Genomic DNA, 16,851 nt, shown 5'->3' with positions numbered 1-16,851 from the left:
CATTTTAGTTCTTTAGTTTTGATAAAAATGTCCTTTACTTGAGTTTGCTGCCTAATCCATGTGTTTCTCTTCTTATCTAATAGTCTGATTCCCAATATAATTTGTTCCATTCTATGTAGTTCTCAGCTTCTCCTCCATTCTTTTGGTGAATGTCCAAATTTCACTTCCATAAGTCATGGTGGGTAGTATACATTGGTTCATTATTTTACGTTTCAGACAAATTGGGATATTGCTCCTCAGTATGTGACTATATTTCCTGAATGCTATCCATCCAAAATTTATTCTTTTCTTGACTTCCAGCCATTTATCATTATTACAGGTGATGACTTGTCCCAGATAAGTATATGACTCTACCTTTTCAATTACTGCTCCTTCAATCATTATATCCCTTTCATATTCATCATACTTGTTCATCATTACTTTTGTTTTAGCCCTATTCATCTTTAGCCCAAAATCGTTATATATTTCTAAGAGGCTAAAGGTTATAAAGATTTATGCACCAACATCGAGCCATGATGATGAAGAGGTTGGAGAAATGTACAACCGAAATTGAGTCTTCTAGATGAGCAGAAAACCCACTACATTATTATTATTATGGGGGACTTCAATGCTAAGGTTGGAAAAAGACAAAACAGCGCAGAAAGGGGAACTATAGAAAATTTTGGAATTGGTGAAAGAAATGAAAGAGGCAAAAGACTTGTGGAAATTGCAGAATCTCAAGGACTGTCAGTATTGAACTCTTTTTTTCAAGAAAAGGGTGAACAGAAAGTGGACATGGAAGAGTCCAAATGAATTAACAACTAATGATGTCGACTTCATCTTCACTAACAGAAGATATATTGTGAATGATGTTACCGTCCTGAATAAGGTAAATGTTGGAAGCGATCACAGGATGGTAAGATGTACACTTGATATAGATGTTGGAAAGGAAAGGAAAAAACTGATTCGAGTAAATAATACAAAGGTCTTTGAGATAACAGAAGAGGAGAAAAAGCAGTATGTACTGGAACTTAAGAACAAGTTTGAGCTTCTGCAGACTGCTCAGGACCAAGATAAAGCCCAAAAAACCTATAGGGAAAAAGAAATCCAAAGAAGAAAAAATTAGTTATGATGAACCGAAGGCGAAAAATGAAGTGCAGGATAAACACTGACAAGGAAAAAATTTAGTATACTGAGTTATGCAAAGCTATTAGGAAGAGACTCGGAGAGGACATAAGAAGATTTAATACAAGAAAAGTAGAACAAGCATTAAGGGAAAACAAAGGATTTAAATCAGCAGCCATGAGCAGTAATACAGAAAGACAAATGGTACTGAAACTGAAGAATAGCGATGGTGTACTTATAAACATCAGAGAAGGCATAATTCAAATAGCAGAAGACTACTATAGAGAATTATACAAGGAGCGAGGGAATGATGCCAGCAGTGGGGAAGATGGATTGCCAATTAGCAACACACACATACCCGATATTCTTCTTGATGAGGTAGAACATGCATTGAAGAAAATGAAGAATCAGAAAGCCCCCGGGGGAAGATGAAGTTACTGTAGAGTTGTTAAAATTGGGAGGAAGAGACATAACACAAAAACTGGCAAGGCTCTTCACAAAGTGCATTAGAAAAGGTGTGATGCCTAAGCAGTGGAATAATGCAATCATAGTTTTGCTGCATAAGAAAGGAGATAAATCAGAAATTGGAAATTATAGACCAATTAGCTTGTTATCCCACATCTACAAGTTGTTCACAAAGGTCAATACTAACAGATTAGAAAGAATACGTGATGAGAATCAACTGAAAGAGAAGCTGGCTTTAGGACAGGATTCTCAACTATGGATCACCTTCATGTAATATCACAGCTAATGGAGAAAGCAAATGAATATAAAACACCATTATGCCTGGCATTTGTGGATTATGAAAAGGTATTTGACTCCATACAGCATAAGGCAATGTTTCGGGCACTGGAAAGACGAGGCATAGATACCCCACATATTATGATTTTGAAGAAAATATATGACTACTAAGAGAATGAGAATGCTACCTCCTTTATTAGACTAGACAAAGACAGTAGGAAATTTAAAATTGAGAAAGGAGTTCGACAAGGGGAGACAATATCTCCGAAGCTGTTTACTGCTGCCCTTGAGGAAGCTTTCAGAAGATTAGACTGGTCGCAGAAAGGAGTCAATGTGAATGGGTAATACCTAAATCATTTAAGATTTGCAGATGACATTGTGATCTTAAGCCACGATCCCAAAGAATTAGAGGAAAATCTTAATCAGTTATGCACAGTTAGTAAGATTTTGGACTAAAGATGAATATGGCTAAAACAAAAGTAATGGTGAACAAGTATGCCACAGAAAGGGAAATAATGATTGAAGGAGCAGTAATTGAAAAGGTGGAGTCATACTTATCTGGCACAAGTTATTAGCTGTAATAATGATAAATGGCTGGAAGTCAAGAGAAGAATAAATTTTGGATGGATAGCATTCAGGAAATATAGTCACATACTGAAGAGCAATATCCCAGTTTGTCTGAAATGTAAAATAATGAACCAATGTATACTCCCCACCATGACCTATGGAAGTGAAACTTGGGCACTCACCAAAAGAATGGAAGAGAAGCTGAGAACTACCCAGCAAAGAATGGAACGAATTGTATTGGGAGCCAGACTGTTAGATAAGAAGAGAAACGCATGGATTAGGCAGCAAACTCAAGTAAAGGACATTCTTATCAAAACTAAAGAACTAAAATGGTCCTGGGCAGGACACATTGCTCGAAGCCATGATGACAGATGGACTAAGAAAATAACAGAATGGTACTCAAGAGGAGCTAGAAGAAAACCGGGAAGACAAAGGCGGAGATGGATAGATGAAATTCATGAGTTTGTGGGTAATAAATGGATGGCCAGTGCTCAAAACAGAAGGAACTGGAAAGTTGCTGGAAAGGCCTTCATCCTGCAGTGGATTGTAAATGGCTGATGATATATATATATATATATATATTTTTTTTTTTTTTTTTTTTCTTAAAAACAACAATAATATAAAAAGTAGCAGAAGAATGAAAAACTTATTCAAGTTGACATGAAAGCACTGAATTACAAAGCAGAATAAAGACTTGATATATAACATATATTTACTGCCACCGCATATTCGCACCTGGCCTTTAGGCAGTTTGAGAATTTGTGCTGTAGGAAGCACGAATTAAGAGCTAAAGGGATTACTGTTCAGCAATAGAGTAGTACTGAGAAGTATTAATACATACCGAGAAGTTTCATTAGTCTGTTTTTTCTGTGTGTCCATAGCCAGTGAGCAAATTAAGGTGTATTCCCTACACAGCCAATAAGAATGACACCAGAGTCACTCATGTAACCACCCTAAAAAAATAGTGGCAGTAGGGTTCATTTGTATCTCATACTATTTGAGAAGTAAAGTCTCTACACCTACAGTATTAAAAAAGTAATTTTAACAACAGGTTTTTTAGCTTTTATGTACATAAAAAGTAATTTTATTTAAAAATTGCCACGACTCCTTTAATTTATCCCATGAACCCCAGAGGGGTTGTGCACCACCACTAGTGTATGTAATGACAACTTTCAAGTTATTCAATAATTCTCCTTTGCTTTCCACATTGTCTTCTCAGTTGATATAGTTACGAAGCATCTTAGACTATCATAATTCCCTTTGGTGAAATTTAAATTCCTGCCCTTACCATTAAATACTAAGACCTCACCTGTCATCATCCACCAGTCCATGGCCACTTGTTGCCAAGGATATCTGTACTGCCAGCATTCTGATATTATTATTATTAGCTACATGGTGCAAGGAAGCCTGAGGCTGCACCAGCCAAAGAAAAAAAAAAAAAAATTCCTGTGAGAGAGAGAGAGAGAGAGAGAGAGAGAGAGAGAGGGGAATCACCAAGAAAGAGAAGAATGATGATATCCAGCTGAGGATCCTGGGTGTGCCAGGCCCATACTCAACAGATGTGGGCCCCTGATGTAAGGTCCACAGTATTCTTGTTCCTAGTACTTTCCCTTACGTGCTGATACAGATAACAGTAGCCTGGAGCAGACTCAAATGTCTGCCTGGAGCAGACTAGATCAACTAGTCTGCTCCAGGCAGTCAGCCACCATGAACTTAGTAGACACTATCACCAAAATTATCCAGGCCTTTGAGAAGAGATTAAAATTACAATTACATATATCAATGTTTAGGCCACCTTTGCTGCCATTTCCATTCCTGTGCTCATTCACTTGCTGCATGAATACTATCACGTTAGTGAAGACTTGCTATGGTTTATTCGTTTGTTTGTTTGTTATTTGGTTTTTAGGAGCATTAGCAACTAAGGCCACATTGCTCCGGGAATATGTGGTGATCATTCCCTTGACCTTTCCGCATCCTCCGTATTTTGTGGTGACAGGCTCGAATCCCGGTCTAATCAAGAAGCGTGTGCTACGCACTGCTGCTCCTTCCCACCTGGCTACGGAGGTGCCGGTTTATTCGTACATTACTGGGAAACAGAATTATTGTTATATGGTGTGCAGATGATTTCACCAGAATGATAACCTGAAATGGACTGCAGGGTGGGGTCCTGTCTGGGTTCCTCTTCTCCACTGTTCTTGTCACATTTGTGATCATTGCAACAATGTAAATTACATATGCTGATAATATTAAGCTTTTTATTAGCATCAGGTCTGAAGACAACCTGGAAGACCTTAATATCAAGGTTCAAAACAAGATTTGAGACCTGGAAGCTTAACTTTCTGGATTTGGACTCTGCATCAGCCTGGCCAGATCTCACTGATTGACATTTTTGCTAAAGGATAACCCTGCCATTATGTGCCCATTTGATAAAAGGGTCATTATCTGTACCATTAAATGGCATACTGATTTAGGAATAGGTCTTTGACCACAAGCTATCGTTTCTTCCACATGTAGATCACCTGTAAGCCAAATTTTGCAGGATCATTGTCAGTTGCGGATACATCGTCACTCATTTACTCAGCAATTCTATATGCTGCACAGTTCTGGACATTCATAACTCCATCCCACCTGAAATGCATTTATGCTGAAGAAATGTATTAACTGTTGGAATGGGCAACATGAAAATTTGTCTATTACTTGCACTCATGACCCACAAAATATGTAGAGACCCTTAGCATCAATAGCTGCCCAGCAGCTATTCACAAGAGGAGACTGGTGTTCTCTATATAAGATGATGAAAGGCATTATTTCTGAACCCAACTTCTGGGACCACTATAATTAGAGAATGTCCCAATTCTCATACCTTGTTCCAAGTCTCAGATCAGTCCTCTCTTGGTGCACCCACTCAACAGCCAGAGACTATCAGATTTCTGCACAAAGTTGGAATTCATACAGTTGCTGTTGGAGACTTATAAATTTTCTATGTACAAAATTTATGGTGTAGCAAATAGGGTATAGGAAAAACATGCTCCTGAAGAGTTTCATCATTGACCCATTTGAAAGTTAGTGTTTTATCCGTGCAATCTTTCTGTGATATTATCACTTAATTTTCATCATTCGTGACTGCCAGTGTGCTGCCACTCAAGTATCCCCCAAAGATTATTTCAAATTTTCTATGTTGTTATCTTTCTAAGATTGGACTGCCCTTGTTATCACCCTCCCCCCATAAAAAAAACATGAAACCTGAATTGACTCTTGTGAACATTTTCAATAAACAATTGTTTCCTTAAGATAAGTAAGGCATGCTAGTAACTCTCTGATTTCTGGTTTTCAGTGTTTGGAATATCAATGAAAACAATGAAATTCATTCAAAAAGTTTTAGCAGCTTTTCTAAATAAGTGATACTTTTTTTTTTTTTTTTTTTTTTGTTACACCTGTTGTCTCCAAGAATATTTTTACATTAATTCTTTGTATTTTGCTTTTAGAGCTTTCAAGTAATAAAAAAAAAAACGAACTTTTCTTTTACTAATTTTAAACAGTTATCATTTGAATGTGCCCGGGGATGTTGAAAAGCCAGCATGGGCCCTGGAGCAAACAGCCTCACTAGGGTCATTCTGCCTTTCCCTATAGGCGGCTTTCGCTCTGATTCTGGATCCCCTCCACAAGTCCCAGCCTGGGGAAGTTGACCTGGCTGCCCTTCCCTTGATACTCCTGACTTTGCTTCCGGGGATGCCATTTTTGTTTGGAGAATGTTCAATATTTCTTCCTTTCTTGCAATATTGTCAAGGAGTACAGACATTAACAAAGCAAAAACCATAGAATTTTTTGCAAATTCATTTTCAAAAAAGATTAAAATTGTATTTGGTGCTTGATCAAAAGGTAAAAAAAATATTCCTTTATTATATTTGAATGGAATGTTGTATGGGTTATCTTTATCTAAATACTTTAAAGGACAGCTCTTCTTTACCTATGTAAAGTATAGAATCTGTTTAATAGAGGCTAAAAATCATCGTTTTTTCCCTCCACTTCTTCAATGATTGTAATCCTACTGTTACACCATCACAAAAAGACCAAACTGACACACTTTGTCAGCTTGGTGTATTTTATTATTTTTTTTCTTTTTGTGAAGATTGTTTCCCTGTTATGATTACTTCCTTGAATGGGAAGCATTCGAGGCAGCAATCACAGACTAAGCTTTTTATACCAACTGAGAAATATTGTTACAGGTTTAGACCTAAATGGGTGTCAGATGAACTGACGAGAGTTGGCAATTGAAGTTTAACGTTGACAAATGCACTGTACCTTCAAACATGGTTGTACGAAAAGTTTTAGAATACAAGCTTTAAAAATCACTAGAAAGACAACACCAACCGAACCTGCTGAGCCATGGGTTCCAGCAGTGGGGTTTAAGGACAAATGTCATGTGCATATTGACACAAAATGGAGGAAATAGAAATGAATGTCTGCTCATTTCATATGCACAAACTGATGGTCTGCTGTGCATTCTATCCTTTATAGAGTGTAGTTATAAAAATTAATTTTCATCATTAGCTTAACTTTGTTGCTAACAAATTCTTCATATTTCATGTTCTGCTCTTGTGTGCACCCTTAGTCATATTTTCTCTTCTATTTTGATGTCATGCTTTAATTGTAGTCATCAATCCATATCAATAGATAATGTTACAGTATGCCATATGAGCAGTGGCTAAACAAGACACCAGGAGAGCAATCTATTTTTTTCATAGTACACTGGTGTGCAAAACTTAAGGACCAACACTATTTCTAAAGGTTACAACCACAAAATCAAACGAAACAGCCTGTGGCAATTTGCATAACTGTGGCCATTCAGTAGAAAACTGGTGCAAAAATTTGAATCATGATGAGAGGGCTCACATAAACAGATAAAAGTAGCAGTTCAGCAGTTATGTGCAAATTACCGAATGGTGAGCATGATTTTTACAGACGTTCGATTGGTTTCATAAAGTGCTACAGACAACGAAATGGCCAGTAGACAACATCTGGATGACTTTACCAGGGGTTGAATAATTGGGAAGGTCGAAGTGTGAGGAGTGTGGCTGCAGAATTCGGTATCGCCCATAGCATCATCTCACGTGCATGGTCGGCCTTCAGAACAACAGGTACAGCTGTTCGAAGGACCAGCGGTAGTCGTCCGCGAAAAACAACCCCCCAGTCATGACCATTATATACTCCTGCAGGCCAAGAAGGACTGACACCAGACAGCTGGATCCATTGCAAACCAGCTGCACAGGACATCACAGTTTACTGTGGCCAGGCGACTCCACAAAGGTGGACTGTTTGTCCAACTGCCAGTACTCTGTGTCCCTGTAACACCTGCCCATCGGAGACACCGTTTAGTGGTGCATCGAACACAAGGACTGGACAGCAGTGCAATGGGATAAGGTACTCTTTATTGATGAGAGTAGATTCAGTTTCAGCAGCGATTCTGGATGCCAGCTAATCTGGCGAGAGGTTGGCACACAGTACAACCCTGCAAACATCACTGAAAGGGATCAATACGGTGGTTGAGGTGTTCTCATCTGGGAAGGTGTTATGTTGGATGGACATATATAACGCCAGATATTGGAAGGCGATACTGTAACTGGTGCATGCTACTGTACTGAGGTAATCCTTCCCTATGTGCGGTGCCTCCGTAGCCAGGTGGGCAGGAGCAGCAGCGCTTGATTAGATCGAGGTTTGAGCCCGTGACCACCAAATACGGAGGATGCGGAAAGGTCAGGGAATGATTACTGCATATCCCCATAGCAATATGGCCTTAGTTGCTAATGCTGCTAAAAACCAAATAATAAACCTTCCCCATGTGCATGTGTTCTGAGGTGCCATTGGCCCCGAGTTCTTGTTTATGGATGATAACACCACACCCCAACACCCTGCAAACATCACTGAAAGGGATCGATATGGCGGTTGAGGTGGGGAGGCGTTATGTTGGATGGACGTATATAACGCCAGATATTGGAAGGCGATACTGTAACTGGTGCATGCTACTGTACTGAGGTAATCCTTCCCTATGTGCGGTGCCTCCGTAGCCAGGTGGGCAGGAGCAGCAGCGCTTGATTAGATCGAGGTTTGAGCCCGTGACCACCAAATACGGAGGATGCGGAAAGGTCAGGGAATGATTACTGCATATCCCCATAGCAATATGGCCTTAGTTGCTAATGCTGCTAAAAACCAAATAATAAACCTTCCCCATGTGCATGTGTTCTGAGGTGCCATTGGCCCCGAGTTCTTGTTTATGGATGATAACACCACACCCCAACACCCTGCAAACATCACTGAAAGGGATCGATATGGCGGTTGAGGTGGGGAGGCATTATGTTGGATGGACGTATACAATTCCAGATACTGGAAGGTGATACTGTAACCGGTGCACATTATTGTACTTTGGTAATCCTTTTCTATGTGCATCTGTTCCGAGGTGCCATTGGCCCTGAGTTCGTGTTTATGGATGATAACACCACACCCCATCGCACTGCAGCTGTTGATATGCTTTTAGAAAGTGAGGACATTGTTCGTATGGATTTGCCTGCCCGTTCCCACTGATCTAAATCCCATAAAACACATATGGGATGCTCTGGGGTGACACCTAGCAGCACGTCCACACCTACCAGAAAATGTTCACCAGCTGAAGATGGCGCTGACAGAGGAATGGATGACATTACCGCCAGAACTTATCAACAACATTGTTCTAAGTGTGGACAGGCGGTGCAAAGCCTGCATCGACATTAGGGGTGGCCACATCTACTGAGGACTGCCTCTTCCCTTTGTTCCATCTTTGGCAGTGATGCATCTGTATCATGGCAGCCAGTGCTATGTTGCCATTTTTGAATAAAGTCCCTCTGTACCATTTTGTTTCCGTTGTTGTGTCAGTGTTGTTTCCTTCATCATTTCTCTACCTCACGAAGGTTCCTTTGGTGTGCTTTTCCCATATCCAGGTCACTCCTATGAGAAGCTGCAGGTGAAAACCTGACTGGTCCTGAAGTTTTGCACACCAGTGTAGTAATATAAACTAAGATGATGTTATTCATAGTTAAGTTAGTATCCATGTTCCAGAGGTTACAACATTAAAGTTGTTGAACATTAAAGATGCAAAAATGGATGACTGTCATATATGATTATGGATCACTGTCATATGCACTGAAAGTGTATTATTGAATTTGTTGTTATTCCAACTGCTAAATTCGGTGTTCAATATCTGCAAGAGTCTAGTGAGCTGTTGAAAAAAGTTGTGAAAATTAACCCACAGGGGAGAGCCCTTTTAGCAACACTGCCCATTAGTGGCAGTGTTGGTAACTCCTTTTGCTGAATTTTTTTAAATTGCAATTAAGAAAATTTAGCAAAATTGAACAAAAATTCAACAGATTTGCTACTCAAGTAGCCATTTTTCCAGTCAGGGGTTAAAATTTCTAAGTAAAAGATGTAATCGTTTGAAAAATTGGTTTTTAATAGTAGAGGAATAAGGTATAAATAAATTGATTTAATTTCTTTTATATATATTTTATTGTTAAATATAATTCAAGGTAGTTTAATTTGGGTGAATTTCTACAGTTCACTTCATTTAAAATATTGACATGCAATTTGTTTTTATTTTTATTTTAAATATTGAAACAAAATTATTTCACCTGCATCTGTTAATACTTAACTTCATTTGTTAAACAGTTCTTGTTTATCTGTCAGCTGCTGATATATTGCTGTACGTTGTAGTAAAAAAAAAAATAATAATAAAATCAAAATTCTGTTAAAGTGGTGACCCCATGGATTTTAATATTCCTTCATTATCATTTTGCATTGTGTTAAAATTTGGAAGTATAGTTTTGAAAAAAAAAAAAAAAAACACTTGTTGGCGTATGGTGTTACACAAATGCTTGCATGGTGTTTTTGGCACTTTGTTGCATTTAAATAGAAATGTAGATTGTTGATTAATAGCTTAATATTTTTTAAATTATATTTCCAAAAAAATTTTAGTGTTTGTAGAATATTGTTTTATAAGTAATTACTGCATTATAGTTTTATTCCCCCACCCTCCCCCATCTGTTAGTTAGATACTAAGGAAAATGGCACAGGCACTGCTAAATGAAACTGTTTGGTTTGATAAATACAAATATGATGATGCAGAAAGGCAGTGGGAAGAGTATAAGGCCAAGGAAGGAAAGGTGGTAAGTGGTTTGATATTTAATTTAATATTTTTATTTCATTAAATTGCAAATTCATCTCAAAAACTCTGCTGTGAAGAAATGCTTGGTATTCACTATTATTTGATCAGTCTTCAGTATATTAGGCACACAAATCTTTTCAATATTAAGCAAGTGCCCCTGTAATTTTGCAGGGATGAGGAATAATCAGTGTGGAGGGAAAAGAAAGCCAACCTTATTATAAATATATTTTTAATACATTTAAGAAAAACAGGTTAAAAAATAAATTCCACTTATCTAACTTAAATAGTATTCAGACATCCTTAAGAAATAATGTTTTATTAAATAGTTTTTACAAGGACTTTTTTGAATGAACAGTAGGTTCGGTCAGCCTATGATATGAGAAGGTTCAAAACTTGGTGCATGTGCCGACCATTGTGTTGATTTTTAACTGCTCTTGGAAGTAGAAACAGGAATGGATCCCAAATGGCCTTTCAAGAAACAACTACTCTTTCTTTTAAGCCAGGGAATCCAGATTTTCCAAAAGGAAGTAATATATCAGAAAGAACCTTGACTTTGGTTTTGATAGATGGGCACTCAGCTTGCATGTTAAAATTCAGCAAAGAAATGCCAAAACTAAAATATTCAAGTACAGCTTTAGAAGAGCATCATCGGGTTGTTGAGAAGTAATGGACTGCAACACTTGGTTTATATCCCGATAATTTCTAAAGAAAAAAAAAGGGAAGTGTCAAAAATTCCTGTTGTAAAACTTGCTGCTTTTGGGTAGTACCCATTGATTGTGTAGTTTGTATAACTTTGATATGAATTTACGTAGATTTTAGAAAAGTTTTTGACACATTTACATATGAACATCTTGTGTGTAAACTGATGTATGGCTTATCAGATAGGGTTCTACAGTGAATAAAAGGATTATTAACTTGTAGAAGACAAAAGTGGTTATGAATTTATTGGTGCAAATGGAGTGGATTCCCCATAGGGTTCTGCGCTGCAGTCCTTGTTGGTCTAAATTTTCATTAATGATGTTGATGATAATTTCTGTAGTTTCATGTCAAAATTTACTGATGATATTAACTTGGAGTTGTTAACAACTCCAAGTTAATATAACGTCAGAATTGTTAATAACAAGAACCAGGAGTGTTGCTGCAATGAGGCTTAGAAAATTATACAATTGGTTCAAAGAGTGAAAATTACTGTGAATCTGATGCAAGGTTCTGCATCTGATTCACAGTAACCCCCAAATTAAATTATCAAATAGAGAGTAATTACAGTGAACACTTTTGAAGGTGTAAAGTTTTCTCAACATTGTATTAAGGCTATAAGCACATAGAGGAGTGACACGCGCGCGCACACACACACACAGTAGAGCTTGGATAATTCAAAGCTGAGGGGCATTAAATTTATTTTAAATTTCCAAACTTTAAATTAAATAATTCTTTTTATAGAATAGGAGGTTCAATGGCAGAAGAATAATTCAAAATGAATAGAGCAGTAAGTGTTTATATATGAATTGTGTTGCATAATTCTGTTAGGAAGTGTAAGGAGCAGTTTGGGAAGAAGTTTCACTGTATTATTCACATTCCACACAGAAATAAAGTTCATAACTTAGTACTGAACTGAGAACCAAAGCCAGTATTATTGAACAGTAAACTGAAGTGTTCCCAACAAGTATTAACATAAGCAAAAACTGAACAGTATTGGTGCTCTGGAACATTCACTTCCTGAGTCCCTTAAGCATCTCTCACAAAAAATGGAAGTGTCGAAGAATATTGCAAGAATGGCAAAAAAATTAAATTTGCAGCCCTACAAAACAGTTCAGTTTTTTATCCACAAAACAAAGTAGTGCAGTATTTTTATCCACAAAACAAAGTAGTGCAGTATTTTTATCCGCAAGATCCTGTTACGAGGGTCAGTTTTACAAATTCCTTCATTCAGTTCACAATGGAGAAATTGATCCAGAATTGGCATTATTTTGTGTGAATAGACAAGTAAACAGCCAAAATTAAAGACATTGAAGCTTAGAAAACCCACATCTTGTGCACTTGGTTTCTCTCCATGATACGAAAGTGAATGTTTGGTGCAATATGAGTGCAAGGATTATTGGGCCTGTGTTCTTTATAGATACAGTTAACCCAGAGAAGTATGCGGGGCAGTTATCGATTATATAAGACCATAAAAGTAAAATTATATGGGCATTTTCAGGAAGATTCTGTTACTGTGAATATGACCAGTTACTCAATGCAGGTTAAGAAGTGTATTCAGTGAAAGGATAATTGTTTGAAGATAATGAAGTACTCAAACTTACATTGGTACAATATAGTTCTAGAAGGACATTACATGGTGTTTTTTTTTTTCAATCAAATTACTTTTAGTAATTTGAAAATTTGAAAATTTTAGTAATGTGAATATGAATGCTTCAATCCCTAATGTGTATTCTCTAATGAATACACAGTAGGGATTGAGACATTAAGCAAGCAGCGGGCTGACAACAGCTGATATATGGTCTGATGATGGGTACCAGCAAGGTTCTTGAAATGTCACCTTATAATGTATAGGGATTTAGTTATTAACTGAATAAACTGTCTTAATATTCTCGTGGTATAAGAGTGGTCATTACTAAAAGTATAATTCGATTGATATAATTATGTTTATTTCTGAATTGGAAAAGATAATTATGTGTGGATCATGTGCACCATACTCTCCAGACATCATGAGTTTGGCACTTGGCTGTGAAAAGGGGAGGAATATGGAAATTCCTGAAAGAAGTGTTTCTTTGTAAATAGATTGTGCAGATCCTAGTATTTTTCCTATTATTTTTACAACCGTTTTATAAACTGATATCTTGGAGTGATCATAGGTAAAATAAATTATTTTTAGTTACCATATTTCCCCATGTACAAGATGCACCTTAATTTTGGGGCCCGAAATTTGAAAAAAAATGTATTACATAAAGTTATTGAACTCAAGTTTTATTCATCATAAAATTCATACAACTCCTCATCACTGTCAAAACTCCCATCCATTAGCTTGTCCTCATCTGTGTCTGATGACGAATCACTGTCTTCATATATTGCCTCGTCCTCTGTTCCATCTATGGCATTTGAAATGCCACACTTCTTAAATGACTTGACAACAATCTCAATCTTGATATTATCCCAGAATCTTTTCACCCAGGTACAAACTTCTCCTATAGTTGGTTTCTTCACTCTTCCTGCTGGTGTCAGATTGTCCCCAGAAGACTTCATCCATTGGTTCCATTTGTCTCTCATGGCAGCTTTGAAGGGTTTGTTAATGCTGACATCAAGTGGTTGGAGCTGGGATGTCAAGCCTCCAGGTAGGACGGCAAGTTTTGTTTTTTGCTCTGCAGCAATCTTTGTGTTTTTTGTTGTGTGCCCTGAACTGATCAAGCACCAATAGGGCAGGTTTGCGTAAGAGCCCACCTGGTCTCCTGCTCCAAACTTTCTCAAACCAGATCTTCATCCCATCCTGATCCATCCAATGTCTTATTTTGGCATTGTTTTTCGTTTGAAAATCAGCATAGGAGGCAGCTTGGTTCCTTGGTTCCGTTGGCACAACAAGCTAGAACAACTGTATAATGGCTCTTTTCATGTCCACTTGTCTTCACAGTTACAGTTTTCACCCCCTTCTTATCAACAGTTCTGTTACTTGGGACATAACATAAAGTTATGTCCCAAGTTATGTTTGTGTATTTATCAATGATATTGATGAAGGTATATCAGGCTTAATGTCGAAGTTTGCAGATGACACAAAGGTTGGCAGGGTTGTTAATGACAGTAATGGCAGTGTGCTACTGCAACAGGATCTAGATAATTTGGGCAGATGGGCTAAGAAGTGGCAACTGAAGTTTAACCTTGACAAATGCAAAGTACTGCATATGGGTAGAAGTAACCCCAGAGAAACGTACCAACTGTGTGGTACTACACTTAAGGTGGTAGAAAATGAAAAAGACCTGGGAGTAATTGTGCAGTCAGATATGAAGTTTTCTGAGCAGTGCAGACAGGCTGCTAGGGCGGGTCATGGGGTTTTGTCAATGATATATAGGAATTTTGCTAGCAGGGAAAAGGAGGTGATTGTCGCTCTGTATAAGGCAATGGTCAGGCCACGCCTTGAGTACTGCGTACAGGTCTGGAGGCCTCATTTTAGGAAGGATGTAGATTTGCTTGAGCGTGTACAGAGAAGAGCAACACGATTGGTGAGGGGAATGAAGGGATTCTCTTACCAAGAGAGGCTTAAGTTCTGCAAATTGCAGTGGCTGGAGACTAGGCACCTGCGCGGTGATCTGATTGAGGTCTATAAGGCCTTGAATGGGTTGAGCACGCTGAATTCTGATGGGATCCTTCCACTTGTTCAGATTACCAACCTACGGGGACATAAGTTCAAATTAAGAAAGGACAGATGTAGAATAGATGTGCGGAAATTTGCCTTTAGCCAGCGGGTGGTTAATTGCTGGAACAAACTTCCATCTGTCGTTGTGGAAGTTGATAGGTTAAATAAATTTAAGGAGGAACTGGATAGGCATTTGGAGGGAATGGTGTGATTTTTTTTTTTTTTTTGGCTGATGCTGCATAAGCTCCTACACTTGCTTTCTTGCATCATGTGCCACTACTACTACATCAAATTGAAGGGGGACTTTGTCCATATTTGCAATCTGTCCCAACTCAAACTGATGTATCTTCCGACATCGAATGACAAAACGAGGAAATTCAAGGATCTCCTGCTCATAGGTTTCAGGCATCTTTTGGGCAAGTCTGGTGCTTGTACACATGCTTAATCCATTCCGTTTCATGAACCTGAAGCATCAATTGTGTCCTCCTTTGAAATCAGTAACTTCTTTTTCATCAGCAGTTCTTGCCTCATGCTGAACCATCTTTGTGGCCACAGGAATTCCAATTGCCCTTTGCTCTTCAATCCATATCTTCAATTCCCTCTCTAAATCAGGACATTTTGCTGACTTGCCTCTCATGGCCTTCTGCCGTGGCGTTTTCAGTAGGGTTTCTTCTTCCTGTAGCCAGTCTCGGATTGTTTTCTCAGTTGGAGAAGGACCAAACTTACGTTCAGCAGCACGATTTCCATTCACTTTTGCAACTTTTTTCAATTCACTTTTTTTAACATGAATTCAGCACTGTACGAAAATATTTTCTGAGCCATTTCTGGGCAGAATGTGGCAAAACGTAACCTAATATACCGGTAACAAGTGCGAAACAATGAGTGCAAAGACAACAAGTGCCAAAAAGCGGGAAATGCAAGTAAAAAAAATCTACAACCACTGTATAAGACGCACCCAGTTTTTAGACCCCAAATTTTTTGAAAAAGGGTGCGTCATATACATGGGGAAATATGGTATATGTGAGAAACTGATTTTAATTTACAAATAAATAATTTTAGGATCATATTTTAAAAAATCATTTTCTTGGTTTTTTTTTTTTTTAAACTAAACTATTATTAGTTCATTTATAAGTTAGCAATCTTGGTGATATTTATTATCTTTTTTTTTTTTTTTTTTTTTTGTATAATGCAAAATGTATTATGATCGGTGATATTTATGACTTTAAATTTTAGATATTTTACGACTGAAAATGTCTAAACATTTTTCAAAAGCAAATCAGCAGAATTTATTTTTATTTCATTTATTAATATGTAGTAGTGTTCATATCCTGATTAAGAATTCATGTACAGAATCTCATTTGTGGATAAAGCTGTCAAATATTTCTGAAATTAATATTACTGATGCATGCTTGCTGTGTGATCATGCATGATTTAATTAATCTCAATTTCTAACTAAAATTTTTCTGAAAATGTTTTGCTACATTTAATCTAAATAATACTTTTAAGAAGAATATGCATTGCTAAACTGATTGCAAAAGGTTTCTGGAAAGTAAGGTTCAAATAAACATATCAGGAAGCTGATGCATACAATGGAAAGTATCATTTTCACACGTGGTTGGGGAACAACAGTGTATGCAATTCAGCAGGTCAACCTATGCTGACCTCGCTCTTTAATCACTGAAATCACATCTTTCATGGAAGAAAATTGTAACCAGTAAGCAGGTGATGATGGCATACCTGAAATCACAATTTCTTTGCAGTGGGTATTCCTGTGCTCGTACACTGGTAAAACAAGTGTATAAACTGTGGTGTTAATTATGTAGAAAAATAGTTGTTTATAAACCTTATCAAAGTATGTACATAAATCCTCGTTTTTCATGTATGAGCTTTGGGAAGTAAATACGTC

The 16,851-nt window shown here is 37.5% G+C and overlaps 1 protein-coding gene across 5 annotated transcripts in view; it reads left to right on the top strand.

Moving 5' to 3' along the window:
* Nucleotides 1-16,851, top strand: part of LOC150075344 (elongation factor 1-delta-like) — a 108,425-nt gene that overhangs the window by 12,501 nt on the left and 79,073 nt on the right. For 4 of the 5 annotated variants that reach the window (XM_090389210.1, XM_090389209.1, XM_090389208.1 and 1 more), the window contains exon 2: nucleotides 10,487-10,604. In XM_090389210.1, the coding sequence (XP_090245336.1) occupies nucleotides 10,503-10,604 (102 nt within the window). In that variant the 5' untranslated portion in view covers nucleotides 10,487-10,502. The remainder of the gene's footprint in view (nucleotides 1-10,486; nucleotides 10,605-16,851) is intronic. The other variant, XM_090389205.1, reaches the window with a different exon arrangement.

The sequence above is a fragment of the Mastigoproctus giganteus genome, chromosome 14, assembly GCF_048544385.1.
Source record: "Mastigoproctus giganteus isolate SK-2022 chromosome 14, ASM4854438v1, whole genome shotgun sequence".
Lineage (NCBI taxonomy): Eukaryota > Metazoa > Arthropoda > Arachnida > Uropygi > Thelyphonidae > Mastigoproctus > Mastigoproctus giganteus.
This window is presented reverse-complemented; position numbering and strand designations above follow the sequence as displayed.